This window comes from Pelodiscus sinensis, chromosome 19, assembly GCF_049634645.1.
Source record: "Pelodiscus sinensis isolate JC-2024 chromosome 19, ASM4963464v1, whole genome shotgun sequence".
NCBI classification, from domain to species: Eukaryota; Metazoa; Chordata; order Testudines; family Trionychidae; genus Pelodiscus; species Pelodiscus sinensis.
In genome coordinates this window covers 10913492-10935604 of record NC_134729.1, presented here as the reverse complement: position 1 = coordinate 10935604, position 22113 = coordinate 10913492, and the positions used below count along the sequence as shown (strand labels likewise).

The 22113-nt window shown below is 49.8% G+C and overlaps 1 protein-coding gene across 1 annotated transcript in view; it reads left to right on the top strand.

The window, feature by feature from the left end:
* LOC102449495 (A.superbus venom factor 1-like) overlaps positions 1-22113 on the top strand; it is a 72029-nt gene that overhangs the window by 30674 nt on the left and 19242 nt on the right. Inside the window, exons 16-27 of the mRNA XM_025180411.2 lie at positions 406-471; positions 2780-2962; positions 3450-3567; positions 5394-5479; positions 5643-5782; positions 7651-7863; positions 8462-8528; positions 10315-10401; positions 11511-11714; positions 14174-14249; positions 18087-18246; positions 21864-21959. Coding sequence (XP_025036196.2) covers positions 406-471; positions 2780-2962; positions 3450-3567; positions 5394-5479; positions 5643-5782; positions 7651-7863; positions 8462-8528; positions 10315-10401; positions 11511-11714; positions 14174-14249; positions 18087-18246; positions 21864-21959 — 1496 coding nt within the window. The remainder of the gene's footprint in view (positions 1-405; positions 472-2779; positions 2963-3449; positions 3568-5393; positions 5480-5642; positions 5783-7650; positions 7864-8461; positions 8529-10314; positions 10402-11510; positions 11715-14173; positions 14250-18086; positions 18247-21863; positions 21960-22113) is intronic.

Genomic DNA, 22113 nt, shown 5'->3' with positions numbered 1-22113 from the left:
GAATACAGGGAACTAAACTAAAAGACCTCTCGAGGTCCCTTCCAGTCCTAGGATTCTGTGATTGCCGGATCTCTGGCTGTCTCAGGGTGTTAGTCAAGGGATTCCAGAGTCTTTCACTTCTAGGTCATTGATTCAGTTCTGTCTCTCCACCTGCCTGCCTCTCAATTTCTCCATCTATAAAATGGAGATGATGATATTCACCTTTTGTACCATGCGTTCAGATCCTCAAGGAAAAGTGCCAGAGAAGAACAGGATCTTATTGTTAGATCACAAAAAGTAACACCTGGATGATCATTAACTGTCCCCCTTGTCGTTGTCTCAGCAGAGAGACCAAGCACAGAGTATGGCACAGGGACTGGACTCTGTTCCCCCAAAGTTTCATTTGTTATTTGTCATCTTCTGCAGATCCACAGTGCCCCCAGCCAGCAGTGCGCAGGCATCGCTCTGTTCAGCTCTCTAAGACAAAGCAAGGTAGGTACAAGTTAGATTAGGGAAATAGGATTTGCCATCTCTGATCAAACCATTTGTCCAGCAAAGCAAGTAGCCTATGTCCCCAGACTGAACAATTTCTAAAAATGAAGAGATGAGCAAAATCCTCAGCCCCGTTCCCAATGCATATGACTTATTTCACTGTTGTCCGTGGGAGATGAAGGTGAGTGACTATTTCCTATGTCTACGCTGCAGACTTTTTTAGCAAAACCAGCCATTTTTGTGCAAAAACGCGTGGAGCATCCACACTACAAGTGCGTTTTTGTGCAAGAAAAAGTACAGTAGATTGTCAGAAGACAGGGCTTTTTGCACAGGAGTTATTCCTCTTTCTACAAGGAATAAGCCTTTTTGTACAAGAGCTCTTGCATAAAAAGGTATGCGTGGACGGACAACAGGGGTTACTTGTGCAAGAAACCCCTATCATAAAAAGCACAGATGCTCTGATGGCCATTCTGTGAAAGGACATCTCTTGCGCAAAAGCACATGGCAGTGTGGATGCGCCCTTGTGCAATAACTTTTTGTGGAAGAGATCTTCCACAAAAAGTTATTGTGCAAGAAACCTGCAGTGTAGATGTAGCCTTCAGATTCTGAGTTTGGGAGAAAGGGGAGAGGAAAGGAGGGACTGGAGAAGGTTTAGGAGGAAAGATGAGGATATCTGTTTTAATTATATTATGCTGCAGCTGTCTAAGGGATTCAAGTTGGTTTAACTCATGCCAGGCCTACGCTAGACCTGGAAGGTCGGTTTAAGGTAAGCAACACCAGCTATGTAGAATATGTAGCTGGAGTCAGCTTATCTTAAGCCAACTGTGACAGCATCCCCACATCAGGAGGCTAATGGGAGCAAATGCTCTTCTTGTCGGCTTCCCTTATTCCTTGCAACTGTGAAGAGTACAGGTGCTGGCTGGAGCTGCCCTCAGCATTTGATTTATGGGTTTTAACTAGACCTGCTAAATCAAATGCCAAAAGGTCAACTCCCAGCACAGCAAATGAAGACTTGTTCTTACACACACAGTGCATGTCTTCACTTGCCGTGCCGGACATCGATCTTCTGGCATTCAATTTAGCGGAGTCTAGTTAAGACCTGCTAAATTGAATGCTGAGGGTGGCTTCAGTTGATACCCCTGGCAGTTGTGAGGAGTAAGGAAAGCCAACAAGAGCGTTTACTTCCATTAACCTTCTACTGTGGGGGCAGCACCAAGCTCGTCTTAAGGTAAGCTGACTCCAGCTACATATTCTACATAGCTGGTGTTGCTTACCTTAACCTGACCTTCCAAGTCTAGCGTAGACCTAGCCTAAATCTACATCACAAAATTAAGTTGACAAATTACTTTGGCCTACAGCCACTGTAGTAATTTCATTCCATTTTGCACAACCACATTACACTCCTATGTCAGAGAAACACATCCTCACCAGGAGCACTTGCACTGATTTAACTGTCAGTGGAGGGCATTGTGGGATGGCTTCTGCAAGGCAGAAACAATGAGTGTAGGCGATTCAGTGTCAGCGCTGACGTGGTGTTGTGCTAACTACATCAACCTAAGCACTGTGCCTCTCAGGGTATGTCTACACTACCCCGCTAGTGAAACGAGGAGTAACGGTAGTTCGGAATAGGCACCCTAGTCCGAACTACTTAGTTCGAGCCCCGTGTAGCCGCGCTACACGGGGTTCGAAGCAGCGGGGATTTAAAAATGGCGGCTCCCCGCTTATGCTAATGAAGCCCGGGAAATTCAAATCCCGGGCTTCATTAGCAAGTGCGGTATGCATACATTACCCTCCTAGTTCGAACTAGGAGGGTAGTGTAGACATACCCTCACAGAGATGAAATCATTAAGTTGGTGCAGTGGGCAACTTTCACTGGTGGGAGCTACAGTTTGAGTGTCAAGCCTTGCAGAATTACGTTGAACTAAGCTGCCTTACATCGACCTAGCTCTGTTGTGCAGACCAGGCCTTAAGGGCTGAAATAAGGCGCAAGTTAAATAGGGGCAGACTCTTTAACATACACTTTCTAACTCCCTCTGGGTCAGCAACTTTTCTTGCTACACCTTTGGTGATGAATAAGGGGGTGCAACTACACAGCAAGAAGAGGATGTGAGAGCAAGGAAGTCTTAACTGGGGTGACATACACATTGTGGTGGCCAAAAGATAGCGTCAGTTCTACCAGCCTTTACTCCTCTTTCTCTCTGGCTGATTCCAGAAGTCAGTAAAGAGAATTAAGAAAACTCTCCGTGCAAGATACAAGAGGGCCAATAGAGGCACCGTAGCCAGGACTTTGTGATTTGTACCGTTTCAGTGGCCTGGTACCAGAATGAGCAGCTGAGAAGATGCTGTGAAGATGGGACGTATGAGAACCCCATGGGGCACAGCTGTGAGAAGCGGGCTCAAAACATTCAGGAGGAAGAGTGCAAAAAGATCTTCCTCACCTGCTGCCAGATGACACAGGAGAAACACCAGAAGCATCACCTGGAAACCTCAAGCAAGTATCAATGTTGTAATGTCACTCCAAGGAGCAAGGCTGGGAGAATGGTTGAGAATGTGACACATCTCTACTCATAGTTAGTGACTTGGCACCCAAGTTGGAGCTTGGTGGGCTTCACCTTATTGGTACAATGATGACACCTGTGTTGTCACATCACATCAGTGTTATGCCCCAGGCTAGCTAGTATGCCAGGATCACACCACAGAGGAGGGAGCAGGAATGGGTGGCCACAGGGGAAAGCAGCCACAAGATGGGCCTTCTGCTCTGAGAGCCTGCGTGGAAACAGGCAGCCAAGTATAGGGAAGAAGAGAGGTTGGTGGCTTCCCTATCCATCAGTCCGCCCATGCTACATCACCAGAACATAGACTCTGCTTCCACACTGTGATGTGTCATAACAGAAGCGTCTTCACGGCGAACTTGGAGCTTGCCAAACTCGGCAATTAAGCCAAGAGAGCTGAGCTGACAGTCTGTTTTGATTTCCCAGGTGACTTCATCGATGATGATGATTTCCTACCAAATGACGAGATCGCAACAAGAAGCATTTTTCCAGAGAGCTGGTTATGGCAAATTGAACAGATGACTAAGCCGCCAAACCAAGAGGGGTGAGAATGTGTCGCTGTGTTGCTCTTCTTTCTCCCTGCAATACCTTGCCCCCCAGTCAAAAGCCTTACATAAACTGGCACCACAACCTGCCTTTTGCTCCGAAATCTCCCCAAACCATTTTTACACACTACTCATATAGGAATTGCTTCACTGAAATGTGGCTACTTCTGAGTTTGAAAACTGACCCACTTAGGACAGGAAGCGAAGGAAAAAATCATCCAATTAAAACTACAGGGAGAATATGTATGGATTGCCCCCAAACTGTGCAGTACAAATAGAGACATGATATCGTACATGAAGGGGAGAACACTCTCATCTCCTTAGCACTTGTGTAGAGTTTTGCATGTTCAAAGCTCTTTGCAAACACTATTATCTAGTTAGTTCACAGAAATGCCTCCATGGGGTAAGTCTTTCCTATTTTACAGCCATGGAAACTAAGGCACAGAGACTTGTCTCATACAGAAAGAGGATTAAAATTCAGGCCTTCCTGTTTCCTTGGCTTGTGCTTAAACATCCAGACCACATTTCTGAGTATTAGAAGAGATCGTCATTACCAGATTGGAATCTGAATAGTACTCAGGGCCTAGTTCCCTGTCTGCGTGGGTCTTTAATGACCACAAGGGTCAGGAATATAGTTTGACATGACCCCCAAATGATGGTTGCCCCATCATTCATATACTCTGATTGGGGTTTGATTCAGTACTGACTCATAGGGAAGACACTGAGCATAGAAAGTCAGAATTTCAGGTATATATCTCGAAGCCCTGATCTACACTAGGGAATTATTTTGAAACAGGCCAATTAGCCCGTCATAAGACGGGATTTTCAGGTCTCTCCTCCACATTGGTCTTCTCTCCTGAGCCTCTGGTCTCTCGCTCTGTCTCTGTCTCTGTCTCTCTCTCAGCTCTCCTCCGCCTCCTGCCTCTTTCTCTCTGTCTCACTCTTTCACTTCTCCTCCCCTTCCTGCCTCTCACTTGGGGGACTGCGGAGCCCAAATGGCCGTTTGGGGGGTGCATGGGGGGCGCGGATCCCAAACGGTCGCTTGTGCCGCCTGCTTCCACGTGGCGGACTGGCTGAGCAGCACAGAAGTTAGCCAAGTGCCATGGCGGGAGGTGAAGGGGGGAGGGGCGGTGACATTCACGGCTAGGGTGCGGGGCCTGGAGCCACTGTCACGCCGCACGTCACTGCCCCGTCCCCCTTCCCCTCCCGCCGTGGTGCTCGGCTGACTTCTGCACCGCTCAGCCAGGCTGTCGTGGGGGAGCAAGCCTCCAGCATGGGCCACCACAGGGAACAGCCAGCATTTCAGCAACAGCACCGCCCAGAGGGAACAACCAGAATTTCAGGCAACAGCACCGCCCAGAGGGAACAGCCAGCATTTCAGCGTTACAGACTCTCAGACACTGGGCTACTATATATATAACAACAGGCTGGTTACTTTGAAATAACAGGCTGGTTATTTCAAAATGTGTATTCCTGCTTTCCTCAGGGAATAATGCTTATTTCAAAATAGTTATTAGAAATAGCTCCGCGGCTGCTCCTTCGAAATGATTACTTGCCAGAATCATTCAAAGTAATTACTCCCAGTGCTTCCTGGGCCTCCACAGTAACAGAGCTTGGCTCAGATTCATTTCAAGGCTCCCCATAGTGGGGTCACGGTATTTCAATTTTGTTAATTCAGGAGTTATCCCAAATTTAGTAATTTCAAAATAATTTCCTAGTGTAGACATGCGCTAAGCCAGGTCTGTTTGGATCCTGGGATTGGGAAGGACCATAAAGCCCCAGCTTCTCCTTCTATAAAATAACCTGCCCTTCTCTTACCATGTAGAAACTTTCCCAAGACGATACATATTTTCCTGAAGGATTCCATCACAACCTGGCAAGTGCGGGCTGTGAGCGTCTCAGAGACCACAGGTAAGGCACACAGACTGCTCTTTGGAGAGCAGGAGGATGCAAGAAAGGGTGCGAATGGAGAGTACTCTCCAGGTTACAGTGAGCCTTGGAAACATCACCATGAGATGGAACAATCGATGAGATAGCAGCATGTACATGCTGTGTTTTCCCGCTGACTATGCAGGGATCTGTGTGGCTGACCCCTATGAGATCACGGTACTGAAAAAATTCACCATTGACCTCCGGCTGCCCTACTCCGTAGTGCGGAATGAACCAGTGGAAATCCAGGCTATTTTTTACAGCTACCTGGAGCAAGACATCAAGGTAAATTTGCAGCCCCACAGAGCTCTGAAATCAAGTTGGGGCTTTGATGAAATTGATGCACAAGCACACATGGCCATCTCCAACTCTTCAAAAATCTTGGCAGACAGCCCTAATGTAATAAGTTTGGCTTTAAAATCATGAGGTTTAAAATCAATGTAATGGGTTTCTGGCTTGCCTTCGGGGGCCTTAACTATGAGGAAGAACCCCCATTGGAAGAAGATTGTTTCAGTATGAAAAGTCACCCTACAATGCCTGCCCTGCACCACTGGGGAAGTGGATTTCTCTTTCCCTAACTGCTATGGCAGAGAAAGGAAACTGCCATCCTTTCCTTCGCCAGCTCCTGGCCCTTTCTTCCCAGACCTGCTCTTCCATTCCTATCAGACTTCTTCCACATGTCTCATGTTTTCTTACCCCTTCCTTCACCTCTCTGATTCCCCCATCGCCTTCTCCCTTTCCTGCCTCATGGCACTCTCTCCCCTCTCTTTCCCTTCCCCATCATCTTCCTTCATGTCCCTTTCTAGTCTCTTTGCTTGCTGTCTTCTGTTCCGCCCTTTTCCTTCTCTCGCTTCTTACGCCCACTGATGTCAGTGAGGCTACGGCGGCAAATAGGCAGGGTTATAACCTACAGGAAAAGGGGATGGCCCAGCTTCCTAGCCACTGTGACCAGTTAGCGATCCTGGCCATCTCTGCTCCAAAAATGTTTCCTCACCCCCACCTTCTGTGGGGGAAAAGTGGTGTTCTTCACTGTTGGCAACAGGTGTGAAATTGCCGGCAGTTTGAGACTGTCTCAATCTTTGACGCTCACATGCAGGGGCAGCCCGAGGTAGGCTGCTGGCAGCTGGTGCCCCAGGCGGAATGCACAATTGGCGCCCCAGGAGGAATGCGCAATTGGCGCCCCTGCCTCCATAGCCCTCGATGGCATGACGTGATCATTGGGAGCCCCGAGTCAGCCTATACACACGGGCCACCCCTTCTCCCATGCATTGTCAAATCTGCACAAACCCAAAAAAGAAAAAATCCACTTTCTGATGATCACTCTGTCCATGGATGGTTGGTTCCCAGATCCTTTGGTGATCGGGACAGTACTTTCTCCTGAACTACCGGTTTCTCTGGATGTAGAATGCAGTGTCTCAGATCATGCTGGTGCTTCACACAGATGCTTCCCTGAAGTTTACACGTTAACATTTTCAGGACAGCTCTAAGTCATAAATAGCCCAGGTGCTGTGTGACAGCTGAGGGCTGACTGGTGTCCTGTGGGGAACAAAGTGGGGGTTTCATAGCAGAAGATGTGTTTGTAACATGGCAATATCAGCTTAAATCTCTCCTAATGGTGGCTGTAATGATAGAACACTGCCTGTTCTACCCAGCCAAGACCCCTTCACAGACAGTTGGATGTGCTAAATTGCAGTGGGTTGCAGTGTTTCCTGTAAGCTGAGCACTTGGGTGAAATTCCATCTCACCTTTATCCACTCTCAGGGGTGTTTGTGTGGGGAAGCTGTCCAGGCTGGTCCTGATCTGTAGATAAACAGAGAGTATTATTCTCTAGTGGCTGGCAAACCAGCACTTTAATACACAGTTACGTGCTTCTTGCGTACCTGCACTGTACAGCCGAGTATATGCTCCCCATCGGCAGATTTCCAATTAAGCAGTTTCAGCTCCTCTTTTGGCATCCTTTGGTTAACAGTTCCTATGCTCAGGTTTCTGCGGGCATTCCAGTGCTAAGCTTAGTTGTAGGCCCAATCCTGTTTGATTTTGTGCGCCCTCGGCATGCCGGGTCATGGAGCACTAAACAGGATCAGGCCCTTAACTTGTCATAGAATGAGGGCCTCTGCTGTTTTCCTCTCCCTAACTGCCACATCCCTGTTCAGGTCCGCATGGAGCTGATGTATAATCCGGCTTTCTGCAGCCCATCCTCTTCCAAGGCAAACTACCGGCAGATATTCAATTTGAAAGCCAGGTCTTCCCGGGCCTTGCCATTTGTGATTGTCCCACTGCAGCTGGGATTCCATAACCTGGAAATCAGTGCAGCTGTGTGGCACTCCAATGAGGCTGATCATGTGAAAAAGAAGCTGAAAGTCGTGGTAGGTACCAACTTACGGACTTTTGTCCACTGTAGGGCAAGAGGCTGAAGGACAGACAAGCCAGTCTCTTAAACTGGTGCTTTACCTTAACCATGACAATTAACACTAGCATCCCTCTTGTCAGCTCTCTTCCTTCCTTCCAGTGTGGCACTCAGCAGGGTTGGGGCTGGAAGGGCAGTCTCGCATTTGGCCCTGCAAAACATCACATACGAGACCACGGACAAATTCATTAGGCTCAGTGTGTTGCTCCTTGGACCAGTAGGTAGTGGAATCCATGCAGACTCAGTGCACCCAGGGAGTGTCTCCAATCACTCAGCAAGGACCCCTGGGAGCCAAGCAAAGAAGCATCAATGCCTAGCTCTAAAGGGAGTCTTAGTTCCATCCTAAGCATCCCCCAAGAATTCTGCTCTGGAAGCTTCCTAACTAGGATCTGAAGGGGGGCAGGAGAGTGCCTCGTATTTCCAGACATCCTGGTCAGATCCTCGACTAAACATCACTGCTTCCTTCCTGCTGATATTTCACATGCTCCTCACTGCCGCCGAAAGCACCGGACAATGACATGGCCATTAGAGCATTTGTCCTTTTTCTTTCTGTCTAGCCTGAAGGGAGGAAAGAGACAAAAACGATTGCGTCCATGCTCTTGGATCCTGCTAGGAAAGGAATAAGTAAGTGACCCTAATGATTTGCCTTCATACAGTGCCCACAGAAAGGAGCAATTCACCCACTAGGGTTGCCAGGTGTCCGGTATTCACCCAGACAGTCCGGTATTTTCACCTACTTTCCAGTAAAAAAATTCAGAGAACAACAACTTTGGTCTCCCTCCCCCTTTTTTTTCCCCCTTCAACAGAATTTTTTCAGGGGGGAGAGGCATGTTCGGTATTTTTGTTTCAACCATTTGGCAACCCTACCCGGTAGCAGCCTTTTTCTCTTCAGGACTCCTCACAAGCTGCTTCTTACCTTCTTCAGGCCTCTGACCAAGTTGCTTTGTAAGCCGTCCCCTTTCCCAGCATGCATTGCTACTCCAGCTTCCCTTCTGACCTGAAATTAGTAACAAGCCTGTGCCTGGTACGGGTCTGTCTGAGCTAAGCCTCTTGGGAGTCACCTCACTACTGTGCCAGAACCCAGGAGTTTGTGCTTTTCCACAAGGGCAGGTCACATTAGCACTCGAACCCCAGGACTGGGTCCACCGTGAGCTCCGCCAATGAGTCCAACTTCATACAAGGTCCTGCAGAGACTTTATCTTCTTAGAGCAGTGCTAGCCTAGAAGAACTTACCCTGGTACCAGGCAGGCTTTCCAGAGCTGCGGAGCATTTATTAGCCAGCTGGAACAGAGCACCCCGGAGTCCTTGGGTCAGCACAGAAAAGCCACCCTTAAAACAAAGGGTATGTCTACACTACCCCGCTAGTTCGAACTAGCGGGGTAATGTATGCATACCGCACTTGCAAATGAAGCCCGGGATTTGAATTTCCCGGGCTTCATTTGCATAAGCGGGGAGCCGCCATTTTTAACCCCGCTGGTTCCACGAGGTGTACCGGTAGTTCAGAATAGGAAGCCTAGTCCGAACTACCTAGTTCGAGCCCCGTGTAGCCGCGCTGCACGGGGTTCGAACCAGCGGGATTTTAAAAATGGCGGCTCCCCGCTTATGCAAATGAAGCCCGGGAAATTCAAATCCCGGGCTTCATTTGCAAGTGCGGTACGCCTACATTGCCCTCCTAGTTCGAACTAGGAGGGTAGTGTAGACATACCCAGAGTGATTGATTATCAGTCACTCCAGACTGATCGCAGCAATAGCTTTGCCATGCCATGATTCTCTGGGCTCCATCTTTTCTCTCTGTCCCTGTTTGTGTGACGTCTGTTCAACAGGCCAGGCTTGAAAGGCAGCCTCTTGACACGTTATTCCTTCCAGCTGTGATCTCCTGACTGTGCTTCCCTGCAGTATTGGAGGAAGTTGCCTGCTTTGGGTTGCCCCAGTTGTTAAGTGTTAATGGCCCAGTCCTTGGCTCTTCCATTCCATTCCAACTCAGGTTCTTCCATTCATGTGTGTAGATTTCAGCCAGTTCTTGTTAAAATATAAAAAATTCCCACGTTCATCCCACAGGCCAATGCCTGATATGGGTCTGTCTTTAAAGGGACAGCTTACACCATTACAGCCCTCTCCATTGTCCCAGCCCACCAAGGTGGACCAGTTTTCCCTGTAAGCTTAGCACTTGGGCAGCCACCCAGGAGAGATTCCAGCAGCAGGTGCTTCTATTGGTGATGCACAACTGCTCATGCTTTGGTGCACATAACAAAATGTATTCCACACACGGATGGAAAAAATAGAGGGAGCCGTGTGCTGGACTATGCAGGAACATAAAGCGCCCACAGAGTAACATTTGAGAAATAGCAGCAGCCACCTCCAGCACACTGGAACAGTCGGCCTGATTGTGGTTCTCCCACACCCTTTTCAGATGGCATCCAGGAAGTGATGGTGGGCGCTGCAGATATAGACGACATGGTTCCCAACACGGAGTCGCAGACCAGAATCATATTCCAAGGCAAGAGATTGTGGTTTTAAAGAGCATTCTGCTTAGATAGAGAATGAAGTATAGAGGCCATGGAGACATGATAGCTGTACCACAGCAAGGCTATGTCTACACTCGCAGCTTCTTACGCGAGTAATATTCAAATGAGGCTAAGCGTGGAATATTGCCGAGCCTCATTTGCATACCTAATGAGCCATCATTTTTTTCAGAAGAGGCTCGTGTGCAAGAAGGAGCATCTACACTGCCCCTTCTTGCGCAAGAAAAACCCTCTTGCGCAATGCCGTTCTTCCGGAAAAGTAATAGGTGTAAGGGCATTGCGCAAGAGGGTTTTTCTTGTGCAAGAAGGGGAAGTGTAGATGCTCCTTCTTGCACAAGAGCCTCTTCTGAAAAAAATGGTGGCTCATTAGGTATGTAAATGAGGCTCAGCGATATTCCATGCTTAGCTTCATTTGCATATTACTCACACAAGAAGCTGACAGTGTAGACATAGCCCAAATGTGCTCATAAATGAGGCATACGCAGGGGGCAGAAGAGAGCTAGTAGGGGAAGCAGAGCATGTGACTATAGCTCCATAGGCTATTTCGCCGATTGAGTGTGGCTAGTTCACTATGGCAGTACCCACTCCCAGTGGCTGCTGCTTCAGAACGGGTTGGACCACGGATCTAGCAAATACATTCATGTTGTCTTTCCTCTAGCTTCGGAGCAGGGATATCTGGATTCTCTCCCTGTTGTAGCCATTCAGTTCCAAATGCCCATGATACACAATGTTGGGACAACTATGAGGTGCCCATGAATTTACCACAGACGATTGAGAACGACACGTGGTTTCAGTAGAGTGGCAAGCGGTGGTGACGGACATAGATATAGACTGGAGTATAGACAGTAACGGTAGTAGAGTAGACATGAGGGCTTGAGGACACAGTATTAGGAGATGCCTTAGAACACACAGACTTGGGTCAGTTGATCCAGGCTTAGGACAGGGTCCTGCAACATGCTGGGTCCCTTGACTTCAGCAGGTGCTGAGGGAAGTGGTTGAGGAGTGGTGCGTGCTCTCTCTCCCTCTCCCTGTCCCCACCAGCCCTGCCTCTCTGCCGGAATTCACACTGTGTTCTCATGGCCAGGAAAGCCTGTGCTCTACCTGACAGAAGAACCCTTTGACGGCACCCGCCTGAACCAATTCATTCTGAAACCTCATGGCAACGGTGAGGTTAACATGAAGAATATGTCCACAACAGTCATCGCCACCCTCTACCTGGACCACACGGAGCAGTGGGAGAAGATCGGCATGGATCTGAGGGTGGAAGCCCGCAATCTGATCCTGCAAGGTAAGAGGTGGCTCTGATGCGAGACAGCAGATCTCGAGGCAGACTCGTGTTCTTTCCTAGCATGTGAGAGTCCTGTCTACACGGCAGAGTAAGATTTCATGGGGCCCTGGACCAAAGCAATGGGGAGCCCCCGCCGGCCCCTTCTGCCTTGGTCCCATCTCCTTTCTGCCTATGGTCCTGCCCCGTTCTGCCTATCCAAGACCAGGCAAGTTCTCTCTGTCTTGCCTACGGCAGCAGTAGGGAGTGAAAGCTCCAGGCCCAAGACCAGTACTGGGGCTTCCCCTACCCTACCTGGCACTACTGGGGAGTGGGGTTTGGGCTGTGGGGCTTTCCCCATCCCACCCACGTGGCACTTCTTTAGGGGCTCCAGGCTTTCACTGCTTGGAGACAGATTTTTACTGGGTTCTCCAGATGGCCAGGGCCCCTGGGCACAGGCCCCATCAAGCCAGTAGCTAATCCGCCACAGCCTGTATATGCCATTGCGCAAAGACAGGATTGAACAGTCTCTGAACAATTCACCCACGTGCTGCCAGTTCAAATCTGCCGCAGCTCAGGCACTGCAGAAAATTTACTTTTTGCTGGCTGTCGTGTGGGCTGCAGTGGGTGGTCTCTGTTCAGTTCCTGATGTCCGTTCAGATGTCCACAGTATCAACCTCACTACTGCAATAGGCAGTCACAGTGCAGAGGCCCCAGTTGCCCTGGGGCCTGGCAATTCAAAGGAGTCCAGGGCTCCCAGCTGCTGCCAATGCTATTGGAGCTCCGGGCACTTTAAATTGCCACCAGAGTGCCATGTCGTGCACTCTGTGAGGCTCTGAGGGCGGGCGTGCTGTACTCTGGATGGTGTGGAGGGCTGGCTGCCCACAGCCCCACCCCTCCTGCCAAGGCCTCACCGCTTCGGGGAGAGCAGAGCCACCCCACCTTGTCCTGGGGTATGCACAGGCTGCCAGCTCCCCTGATGGAGGCTGTGTGACGGACCGGGCCGTGTCTGGGCACAGCTGAGGGCATCCGCTCAGGGCGAATTGCTCAAATCCGGGGCTCCTTACAGCCCCCGACTGGCGACCTCTCCATACAGGCCACAAACCAGTCCCACAGAGCGCTTCAGCAACCTGCCTGAAGCCTCCCGAGCAAAACCCCTCCGACACCCCAGCAATATCCGTGCCCCAGATGGCCCCGGGCCTCATACACAGGTGGGGGGTCCTAGCACCCAATCCCACCTACCCCGAACAAGTCCTGTCCGGTTCCAAGAAACCAGCCACAGATCCCTGGTCAATTTGCCCTCTGGACCTTACCCACAAATCACGCTAGGCCAATCCTTTAGAATCTATATCTAAAGGTTTATTATTACAAGAAAGAAAAGCATGAGAGTAAGGTTATTAAAGTACAGTACGTTACATGCACCGAATCTCCCAGTTCTCGATGCAGGCTCTAGCAGAGATGTTACAGCTGCTGGTTTAAAAGTTCTTATTGCACATCCTACGATCAGGATGGGTTCACAGGTCTTCCGGGCTCTTCAATCCCTGCAGTGCTGCCTCTGGGATGAAGTGCTGAGCTGAGAACCAAAATGGCATCGACCACATGGCCTCTTTATACTCCTTCCTGGCCTCTTCTAGTATGTAGCAGGTCACCTGGTCCTCAGCCTCTCTGTGTTTCCTGCTGGCTGCTCTCAGGACAGCCCCCATTCTTTGGGTATGTCTTTGGCCCATTGAGAACCATTGTTCCACAGGTAATTAGCATGTCCACAGGCTCCACAGGCTCGGCCCTGCCCAATGCTTAACCACATGCAGGGAAATCTTCAGTTTCCACACAGATTACAGATCTACACACACAGACATTATATACTCACAAAAACAGTGTACACAGGATCAGAAAACAACAAGCTCCCATTCAATACCCCACATGGCTCCCCCCACACCAATTTCTGGGGCCAACACCCCCACCTAGGGGTGCAGCAGCGATTTGGCTGCTTCCCTCCAATTCTGTAATGTGACAGGTTGATCTGCCCGTGTTGTCACTATTGTCTCCTTAAATTTCCTCCTGCAAGGCAGCCCTGTCTGATCCTAGGGCAGTGCTCAGGTCATTGCTGAGTCTAGACGTGAGGGTGCATCAGAAGTCCACAGGCAGAGTGAAAAGTAACACAGATCCAAGAGACTGGAGTGATTAATTCAGGAGCTTCATGTTCTTCGCTGGTTCACTTGGCTGCTAGCCCCTATGTGAGAGCACTAACACAAGAGGTAGGAGACAGAGGTGACAGAGGGAAGGCAGGAAGAGAGAACTCAGCTGTGACGCAAGAGAAAAGCACAACAGGAAGGTTTAAGCCGGGAGACAGCTCAGAGCATGGGATACTTGCATGGGGTTGTGCCCCCTGCGTTCTGTTTGAATGACAGCCTTGCCCATGTAAAAGCCTGTGGTTAAAAATGAGACAGGCAGGTATTTCCCAGATATGTCTTGCTCTTTTTCAGGTTACATGCAGCAGCTAGTTTTTAAAAAACCTGACCACTCCTATGCAGCTTTCCAAGACAAGCCTTCCAGTACATGGTAAGCTCAGCTGGTCTGTAACACTTGATGACCAAAGGACCGCCCCGTTATTTGACAAGATATTATAATTATACAGAGCATGATTGCGGGGCTGGAGCACAGGACTAATGAGGAGAGGCTGAGGGAAATGGACTTTAGTCTTCAGAAGAGAAGAGTGAGGGAGGATATAATGGCAGCTTTCAGTGACCTACAGGGGGTTCCAAAGAGGATGGAGAGGGGCTGTTTTCAGTGCTGTCAGGTGGCAGAGCAAAGAGCCATGGTCTCAAGTGGCAGTAGAGAAGGTCTAGGTTGGATATTTGGAAAAAGCTATGTCCGTAGGAGGGTGATGAAGCACTGGGATGGGTTCCCTAGGGAGCAGGTGGAATCTCCACCCCTGGAAGTTTTTAAGTCCTGGCTGGGATGATTTACTTGGAGTTAGTCCTGCTTTGAACAGGGAGTTGGAGTAGTGGTCTCCTGAGGTCTCTTCCAACCCTAATCTTGTATGATAAACTATGACATGCATCTGACAAAGTGGGTCTTTGCCCACGAAAGCTTATGCTCCTACACTTCAGTCAGTCTATAAGGTGCCACAGGACTCCTCGCCGCTTATGATAAACTAGTCTCCTCTCCAAAACCAATCACCTTATGGATCTGATTTTCATTCACACTAGCCCTGTCTACCCTACTGACCTTACAGCAGCAATGCTGTAAGGTCTCCTGCATCACCATCCTTTGCTGGCAGGGGAGAACTTTTCTGCTGACAAAATAAAACCGCCCCTAATGAGTGGCAGTAGTTTTGTCGAGGTAAGATCGTCTCCCACCAACAAACCGCTGGTCACACTGGCAGTTTTGTCAGTAAAACTTGTCAGTTCAGGGTTTCAGAGTGTTTTTTCACACCCCTGAGTGCCAGAAATTGTACCGATAAAAGCACTAACATAGATACAGCCTACAGCCACTTTATATTATTTTGGAAGTACAGGCAGTCCCCAGGTTACGTACAAGATAGGGACTGTAGGTTTGTTCTTAAGTTGAATTTGTATGTAAGTCGGAACTGGTACATATTGTAGGGGAAACTCTAGCCAAACATTTCTCCAGAGCTCAGTTTTATTCTCCCACACCTCACTTCCCTCAGACCTTTATTCTCAAGCTGAGGTATCTGCTGAGAAAAGCCACTCCGCATCTCCCTGGTCTTCTGGGGGGGGAGGGGGCACAGCTAGTGCGGGGTTGCCTCACCCCGTTTGTAAGTAGGGATCCGATGTAAGTCGGATCCATGTAACCCGGGGACTGCCTGTATAAAAGGCTCCCTTACAGTGGCCATTAATTATATTTACACATTCTTTAAGGCCCTTCTACCTACCAGAGGGGTTTAAAACAGCCTTAGTGGAAAGACAACTCTGGTCCAATGTGTAGAAGTGGATCTTTAGGAACTGGACCGAGACCAACCACATTTTATATAAGCTCTTTATGACAGGAAGTTTGCCCTGCACTGGCCCTTTAAGGGCAAAACGCCAGTCCTGAGCAAGGGCTGAGAGCAAAGCCTGATGGCTGTTCACTGGTGTCATGGGGCCGACTCACCAGCCCTTGGAATTAGCTTGATGACTTGCTGGAGGCCTCCCTCTAGCTGGTCTCTCTCCGTGTGTCTCTGACCTAGGGTTGCCAGGTGTCCAGTATTCAACCAGTCTGGTTTGGGGGCCCTCTGTCTGGTAAAAAAAAAATCAGAAAATACTAGACATGTGCAATGTCTGGTATTTTCTGGTTTTCCGGAAGGACACCCCACAGAAGCCTGGCGGGGGCGGGGGCGGGGGGAGTGGCTGGGAGGTGGGGCATGATCAGCGCTGGGAGCGTAGGAGTGATGCCTTGGGGAGGAGTAGAAGTCCTGTCCATGCTCCTGAGTGCTGTTCAAGCACATTGTGGAGCCATAGCCAGACTTGCTCGTGCTTTGCCAGGACCGTGTGCAGGACACGCTGGGATCTTCACATGCCCAGGTCAGTCCTGCTCGTCACCAGCCGATTCTCTCACCCGCTGGCCTGCCCCACTCCCATTGACCCCCTCCCAACTGGCCCAATCCCCTTGACCCCCTCCTGGCAAGCCCTGCTTTTCCTTCTGGCCAGTTCTCCTCCTCCCAATCTCCCCCCACCAGCCCTGCTGCCACTGACTCCACCCCTCCCCCTGACCAGCCCTGCTTCCTGCCAGCCACCTCCCCTCCCCCTATCTCCCCAGCTAGCCCCACTGGCCCCCCCACAAGCCCGGCTTCCCGTCCCCCTGCTTCCTCCTCCCAGCCAGCCCTACTCCCCTCCCTGCCAGTTCCTTTCCCCCTCCCAATCAAGCCTGTCTGTTTTTTTTCTGAAGCTACCCGGTAACCCTACTTTGACCCTGGAGTCTTCTTCAGGACACTGCCCACTCCAGTCTCTGAGCCCCCTTCCAGGGGTTTGTTGTTCACTCCACTTTGCACTCCAGGGTCCTCTGCTCCCCAGGGGCCCCCAGTTCCCCTGTACCCACTTTGTCTCAATAAACCTCTGCCAGTCAGACTCAGGGGCAAACTGCAGTCTGCAATGGCCACTTATTGCTGGCCAAGGGATGTGGACCTGCTGCCCCTGCCCACCTCTCTACAGCCTTAGTAGCCTTGCTTCAGGCACTGCAACCTGGGAGCTTGCTTGACCAGAGCTTCCCTAGCCCTGTTCTATCTCCAGGAAGCCTCCTGCTTCCCTGGCAGGCAGGTCCCTACTGCTCTCTAGCCAGAGCAACAGTCAGTTTTCCTTTAGGTGCCACGAGTCCTTCTTTATATAGCCCCCAGCTGGGCCCTCATTAGCAGAACTGCTTCAGCTGGAGCTTTGCTCTTAGCCCTTGCTCAGGGCTGGGGTTTTGCCCTTAAAGCGCCAGTGCAAGGCAAATATCCTGTCACAACTGGCTTCTCTGGAATGTGGTTGGTCTTGGTCCACTTCTCAAGGGGTATGTTTTCACAGGGTGTAAGTCCACCGTGGCAGCTAGACCATGTTTGAGATATGATCTCCCTCCATCTCAGGCCAGGAGATTCAGGCCTGTTTAGTGCTTGGATGAATGATCGCTGTGTAAAACCGTGTGCTGCTTTTTGTTCCTCCCACATGTGCACAATCACACCCTTTGCATAGGAGTTCAGAAGCTTTAAAACCAGTGTCCAGAACAAGTGGTCTTCCTCCCCTGTCCCAGCGGCCATAAAGACAGCACAATGACACCCTTCCACATCAGATTATTCTAACCACCTTTTTCAGAGAGTCAGAAGAGAGGAGCGTCCTCCTTAGATACTCTAGACTGGCCAGTTTTTCCAGAAAATCAGCTGCTTTTGCGGAAAAACTTGCCAGCTGTCTACACTGGCCGCTTGAATTTCCGCAAAAGCACTGATGATCTCATGTAAGATTGTCAATGTTCTTGCAGAAATACAATGCTGCTCCTGCTTGGGCAAAAGTCCTTTTGTGCAAAACTTTTGCGCAAAAGGGCCAGGGTAGACAGCTCAGATTTGTTTTCTGCAAAAAAGCCCCAATCACGAAAATGGCGATTGGGGCTTTTTTGCGGAAAAGCGTCTGTGCCAATCTAGACACTCTATTCCAAAAATGCTTTTAATGGAAAACTTTTCCGCTAAAAGCATTTCCGGAAAATCATGCCAGACTAGATGTAGCCTTTTTGTTTCTTAGCATAGCTGGCCCATGAGTGCCCCTTCTTGCCTCTCATTCACAATTTAAAGTTGTAGCTGAAATTTGCCAGCAGATGCGTGAGTGGGGTTGGTAAATCTTTGGCACCGATGCTCCTGTGGGGAGGATTTCAGAGTCATGGCAGGGACTCCGATGGAGAACAAGTGACTGACACTGCATGTTGACCCCTTAGGCTGACAGCATACGTAACAAAGGTCTTTGCTATGGCTAGCCACCTGGTGCCTATTCCTTCTGAAGTAATTTGTAATGCTGGGCACTGGCTGTCCCTGGAAAAGCACAACTCTGATGGGACTTTCAAAGAAGATTCTCCTGTGATCCAGAAAGAGATGGTGGTAAGTTCCTAAAACACCCCAACCACACCCTGCCTGTTCAGCCTAGAAACTTAAAACTTTTAAAGTCAGAAAGTGTCAGAAGCCAGGATAGAAGTAGAGAGGTAGCTGTGTTAGTCTGATCTTGCTAAAACAAAAGGAAAAACTATGTAGCACTTTAAAGACTAACAAGATGGTTTAATAGGTGATGAGCTTTCGTGGGCCAAACCCACTTCCTCATATAATTTGAGGAAGTGGGTCTGGCCCATGAAAGCTCATCATCTATTAAACCACCTTCTTAGTCTTTAAAGTGCTACATAAAAGCCAGGATGTGAGCAGTTAGGCCCAGTGGTTACAAACACTGTCAGCCAAGACTGAGGGATCGAGCCAGATTTGGTAGCCCAGGTCTAGGGCTTAGAGCCAAGATGGAGTCAGTAGTCAGGAGCCAGAGGGCAGGGAATGAAGCAAGGTCTGTTGCAGCAGCAGGCCAGGGTTCTGCCTTGTTCTTCCCTTTGAGCTTGCTCGTGTTGATCCCAGTTAGGTGTGTGCACACCATGTGCACGGTCACCGGAAGATTTTTTTCCCTAGCGGTACCCATAGGCTCAGCTATGGAGTCCCATGGAGTCCCACTTTCATGGTGCCGCATATAGGGCTCTGCCAACCTGCCGCCTCTCCCGTTCCTCTTTACCACCAATGCCAGTCGTTGGGCATTTCAGATTTCTCCATACGAGGGACCCTCTAGCTTGCTTTTTGTACATGTTTCTGTAAATAGTCAAATAGTTGAGGCTAGTTGAACTCTTGCTGCTGGGGTTTCCCCCCCAGCTCCCTTATCTCCCCTCGGGGACAGGCATGCCTCCAACCTGGGTGGTTTGCCAGAGGGCAACCCCCACCCACCTTGTTCATTGTACCCAGGGGAGTCCTGCCAAACAGACAGGTGCAAAATGTGTAGCGCTGCAGCAGGAAGGAAAAGAACCACGGGCTGAAGCTGCTGCTAATGGAAGCGGCTCTGCACCCGTAGTTGGTGTTGAACCCCACAGACATGGTGTCTGGCTCCTTGGGCCTGGTGTGCAGAGCTCTGCTGTCAGTCCGAGACATGCTGCCGGGGAAGGACTCTGGGGTCAGAGCTACTCGGCACTGGCGCTCAAGACTGGTTCGTGGGAGCAATCACGGCGCTGCTCACCGTCTCCTGTACCAAGAAAGAAGCACAGAAGACAGCTGGGAGGGGCGCTCCCCTGCCCGGGCAGCAGAGTGTCAGATCCCGAAGGGGGGTGTGGAACACCCCTCCCTGCCTGCACAACACCTGGCACCATCAGCTTGTCACAGGAAGTGCCTACAGTTCTGCTCTTTCCTAAATCCCAGGCTGGGCTTGCTGGTAGACATATTTCTTCTTCCACGGAAGGGCTGCGCGTTTCCGCTTGCCACGCTCATTCGCAGGATCCTCCTCAAGGTCCAGAGGGATGGAGCCTCTGCGATTCTGGTGGCACCAGACTGACCATGACAGCAGTGGTACACCCTGTTGCTGGAGCTCTCTGTGGATACCCCGATCATCCGACCCATTAGTTCCAGATTTGATTGCTTAGCGTAAGGGCCAGGTCCAGCACTCTAATCTGAAGTCTCTCCAGCTCATGGCTTGGGAACAGCGCAGTTAAATCTGCTATAGCTCATGTGCTCGGGTCCCATTAGGAAGGCTCTTTGTGGCAGTAGAAAACCATTGGCCAGTGCTACCTACATAGCCGAGTGGGAGAGGTTATCAGTTTGGGGTTCGCAAAGCCATGTTTCTCCGAAACAATCTGGGATTCCCTTTATCTTGGACTATCTGTTAAATTTGAAACAGCAGGGCTTGTCACACTCATCGATAAAGGTTCACCTAGCTCCCAATTTCAATTTCCATCCCAAGAGAGTCTGGCTGTGCTGTCCTCGCTAGTCTGGCGGTGCAGCCATTCTTAAAAGGACTAGCCAGATTATATCTGTTTGGGCTCTTACCCTGGTACTCTTGAGGCCAATGGGTCCCCATTTGAGCCCTCATGATATGCTCACTGCTCTTTCTGCCTTCTAATGTGACTTTCCTGGTCACAATAACTTCAGCCAGGAGGGTGTCTGAGCTCAAGGCCCTCACCTCTGCACTCCCCTACACAGTATTTTACCAGGACAAGGTGTTTGACCTCATCCAGCATTCCTCCTGAAGGTAGTCTCATAGTCCCATGCCAACCAAACCAGTCTTTCCCCCAGAGCCTCATGCCAATGGCCATGAGCAAAGGCTCCACTCGCTGGGCGTTCGGTGGCTTTGTATGTTGAACAAACAAAGCCATTCCACAAAGCCGAGCCAGCTATTTGTCGCAGGAGCACACAAGATGAAGAGCCTCCTCTCAAGGAATATTACCATGGATCATGTCCTGTATCTGGACATGCTATGACTTGGCAAAGGTCCATGCCCCCACACTGACAGCGCATTCCACCAGCTCACAGGCCTCTTTGGAGGCCTTCCCGGCCCAGGTCCCAATCCAGGAGATCGGTGGAGAGGCAGCATGGTCCTCGGACCACACTGTCTCTTCCCATTATGCTGTCACCCAGCATGCCAGGAATGATGCAGCATTCGGCAGAGCAGTGCTTCCATCAGCCGTTCCATGAACCCCCACCCCACCGCCTAGGTAAGGCTTGGGAGTCACCTAATTGGCATCAACATGAGCAAGCAGAAAAAAGAAAAAATGGTTCCCTACATTCCTGTAGCTGGTGTTCTTCCAGATGTGTTGCTCATGTCCATCCATCTTCCTCTCAGTCCGAGGAATCTTGCAAGAAGGAACTGGAGAGGCAGTAGATCATCTAGGCTCCGTATGTGGCACCTCAACTCCAGCAGTGCAACTCTATGGCTATGTCTACACTGGCGGGTTCTTGCGCAAGAACACATCCACACTGCCATGTGCTTTTGCGCTAGAGCATCCATGGCAGTGTGGATGCTCTCTTGCACAAGAAAGCTCTGATGGACATTGTAGCTATAGGGCTTTCTTGTACAAGAAAGCCTTGCCATGTGTCCACACTGCCCTCTTGCGCAAGAGGGTTACACTTGTTAGAAAAGAGCATAGCTCTTGTGCAAGAAGCCCTGTCTTCTGACGCTGTACTGTAAATCTCTTGTGCAAGAGCGGGCGGGCAGTGTGGATGCTCTGCAGGTTCTTGCGCAAGAACGGCCAGCACAATGCATGGTCAACCTGTGGAACTCATTGCTAGGAGATTTTGTGAAGGCTAAGATTATAACAGGGTTAAAAAAAGAACGAAAAGTTCATAGAGAATAGGTCCTTCAATGGCTATTAGCCACAATGGGCAAGGATACAAAACCAAAATCTGAAGTGTCCCGTACTTCTGCTTGCCAGAAGCTGGGAAAGTACTACAAGATTGCTTGATAATTCCCTGTTCTGTTCACTTCTTCTGGGGCACCTGGCATTGGCCACTATTGGAAGGCAGGATACTGGGCCAGGTGGACCTTTGGTCTGACCCAGTATGGCTGTTCCTGTCTGCTTATAGCATATCATGTCTTTTTGTCACTATTATATATATTGGAAACTTGCTATTATTTCTTAGTCTTTATTTAAAAAGTACATACTCAAGTGATTTTCTGAACCAGAGATTTTTTCTTTCTTACTCTTTAGGGAGGTTACCAAGGTGCTGAGCCAGAGGTCTCTTTAACGGCATTCGTTCTCATTGCAATGCTAGAGTCCAAAGATGTCTGCCAGAATCTGTTCGTTGTGAGTATATAGTTTATTGATATTCTTGTCCACATTTTCCATCCTTTTAGCCTTTGGGTTCTTAATCCCTGTCTCCAATAGCCAAAATTGTGGTGTATCTAAGCATGTGGTGTAAGGAATCCAGCTATGGAAAAGTTAGAAAAGACACCAGATT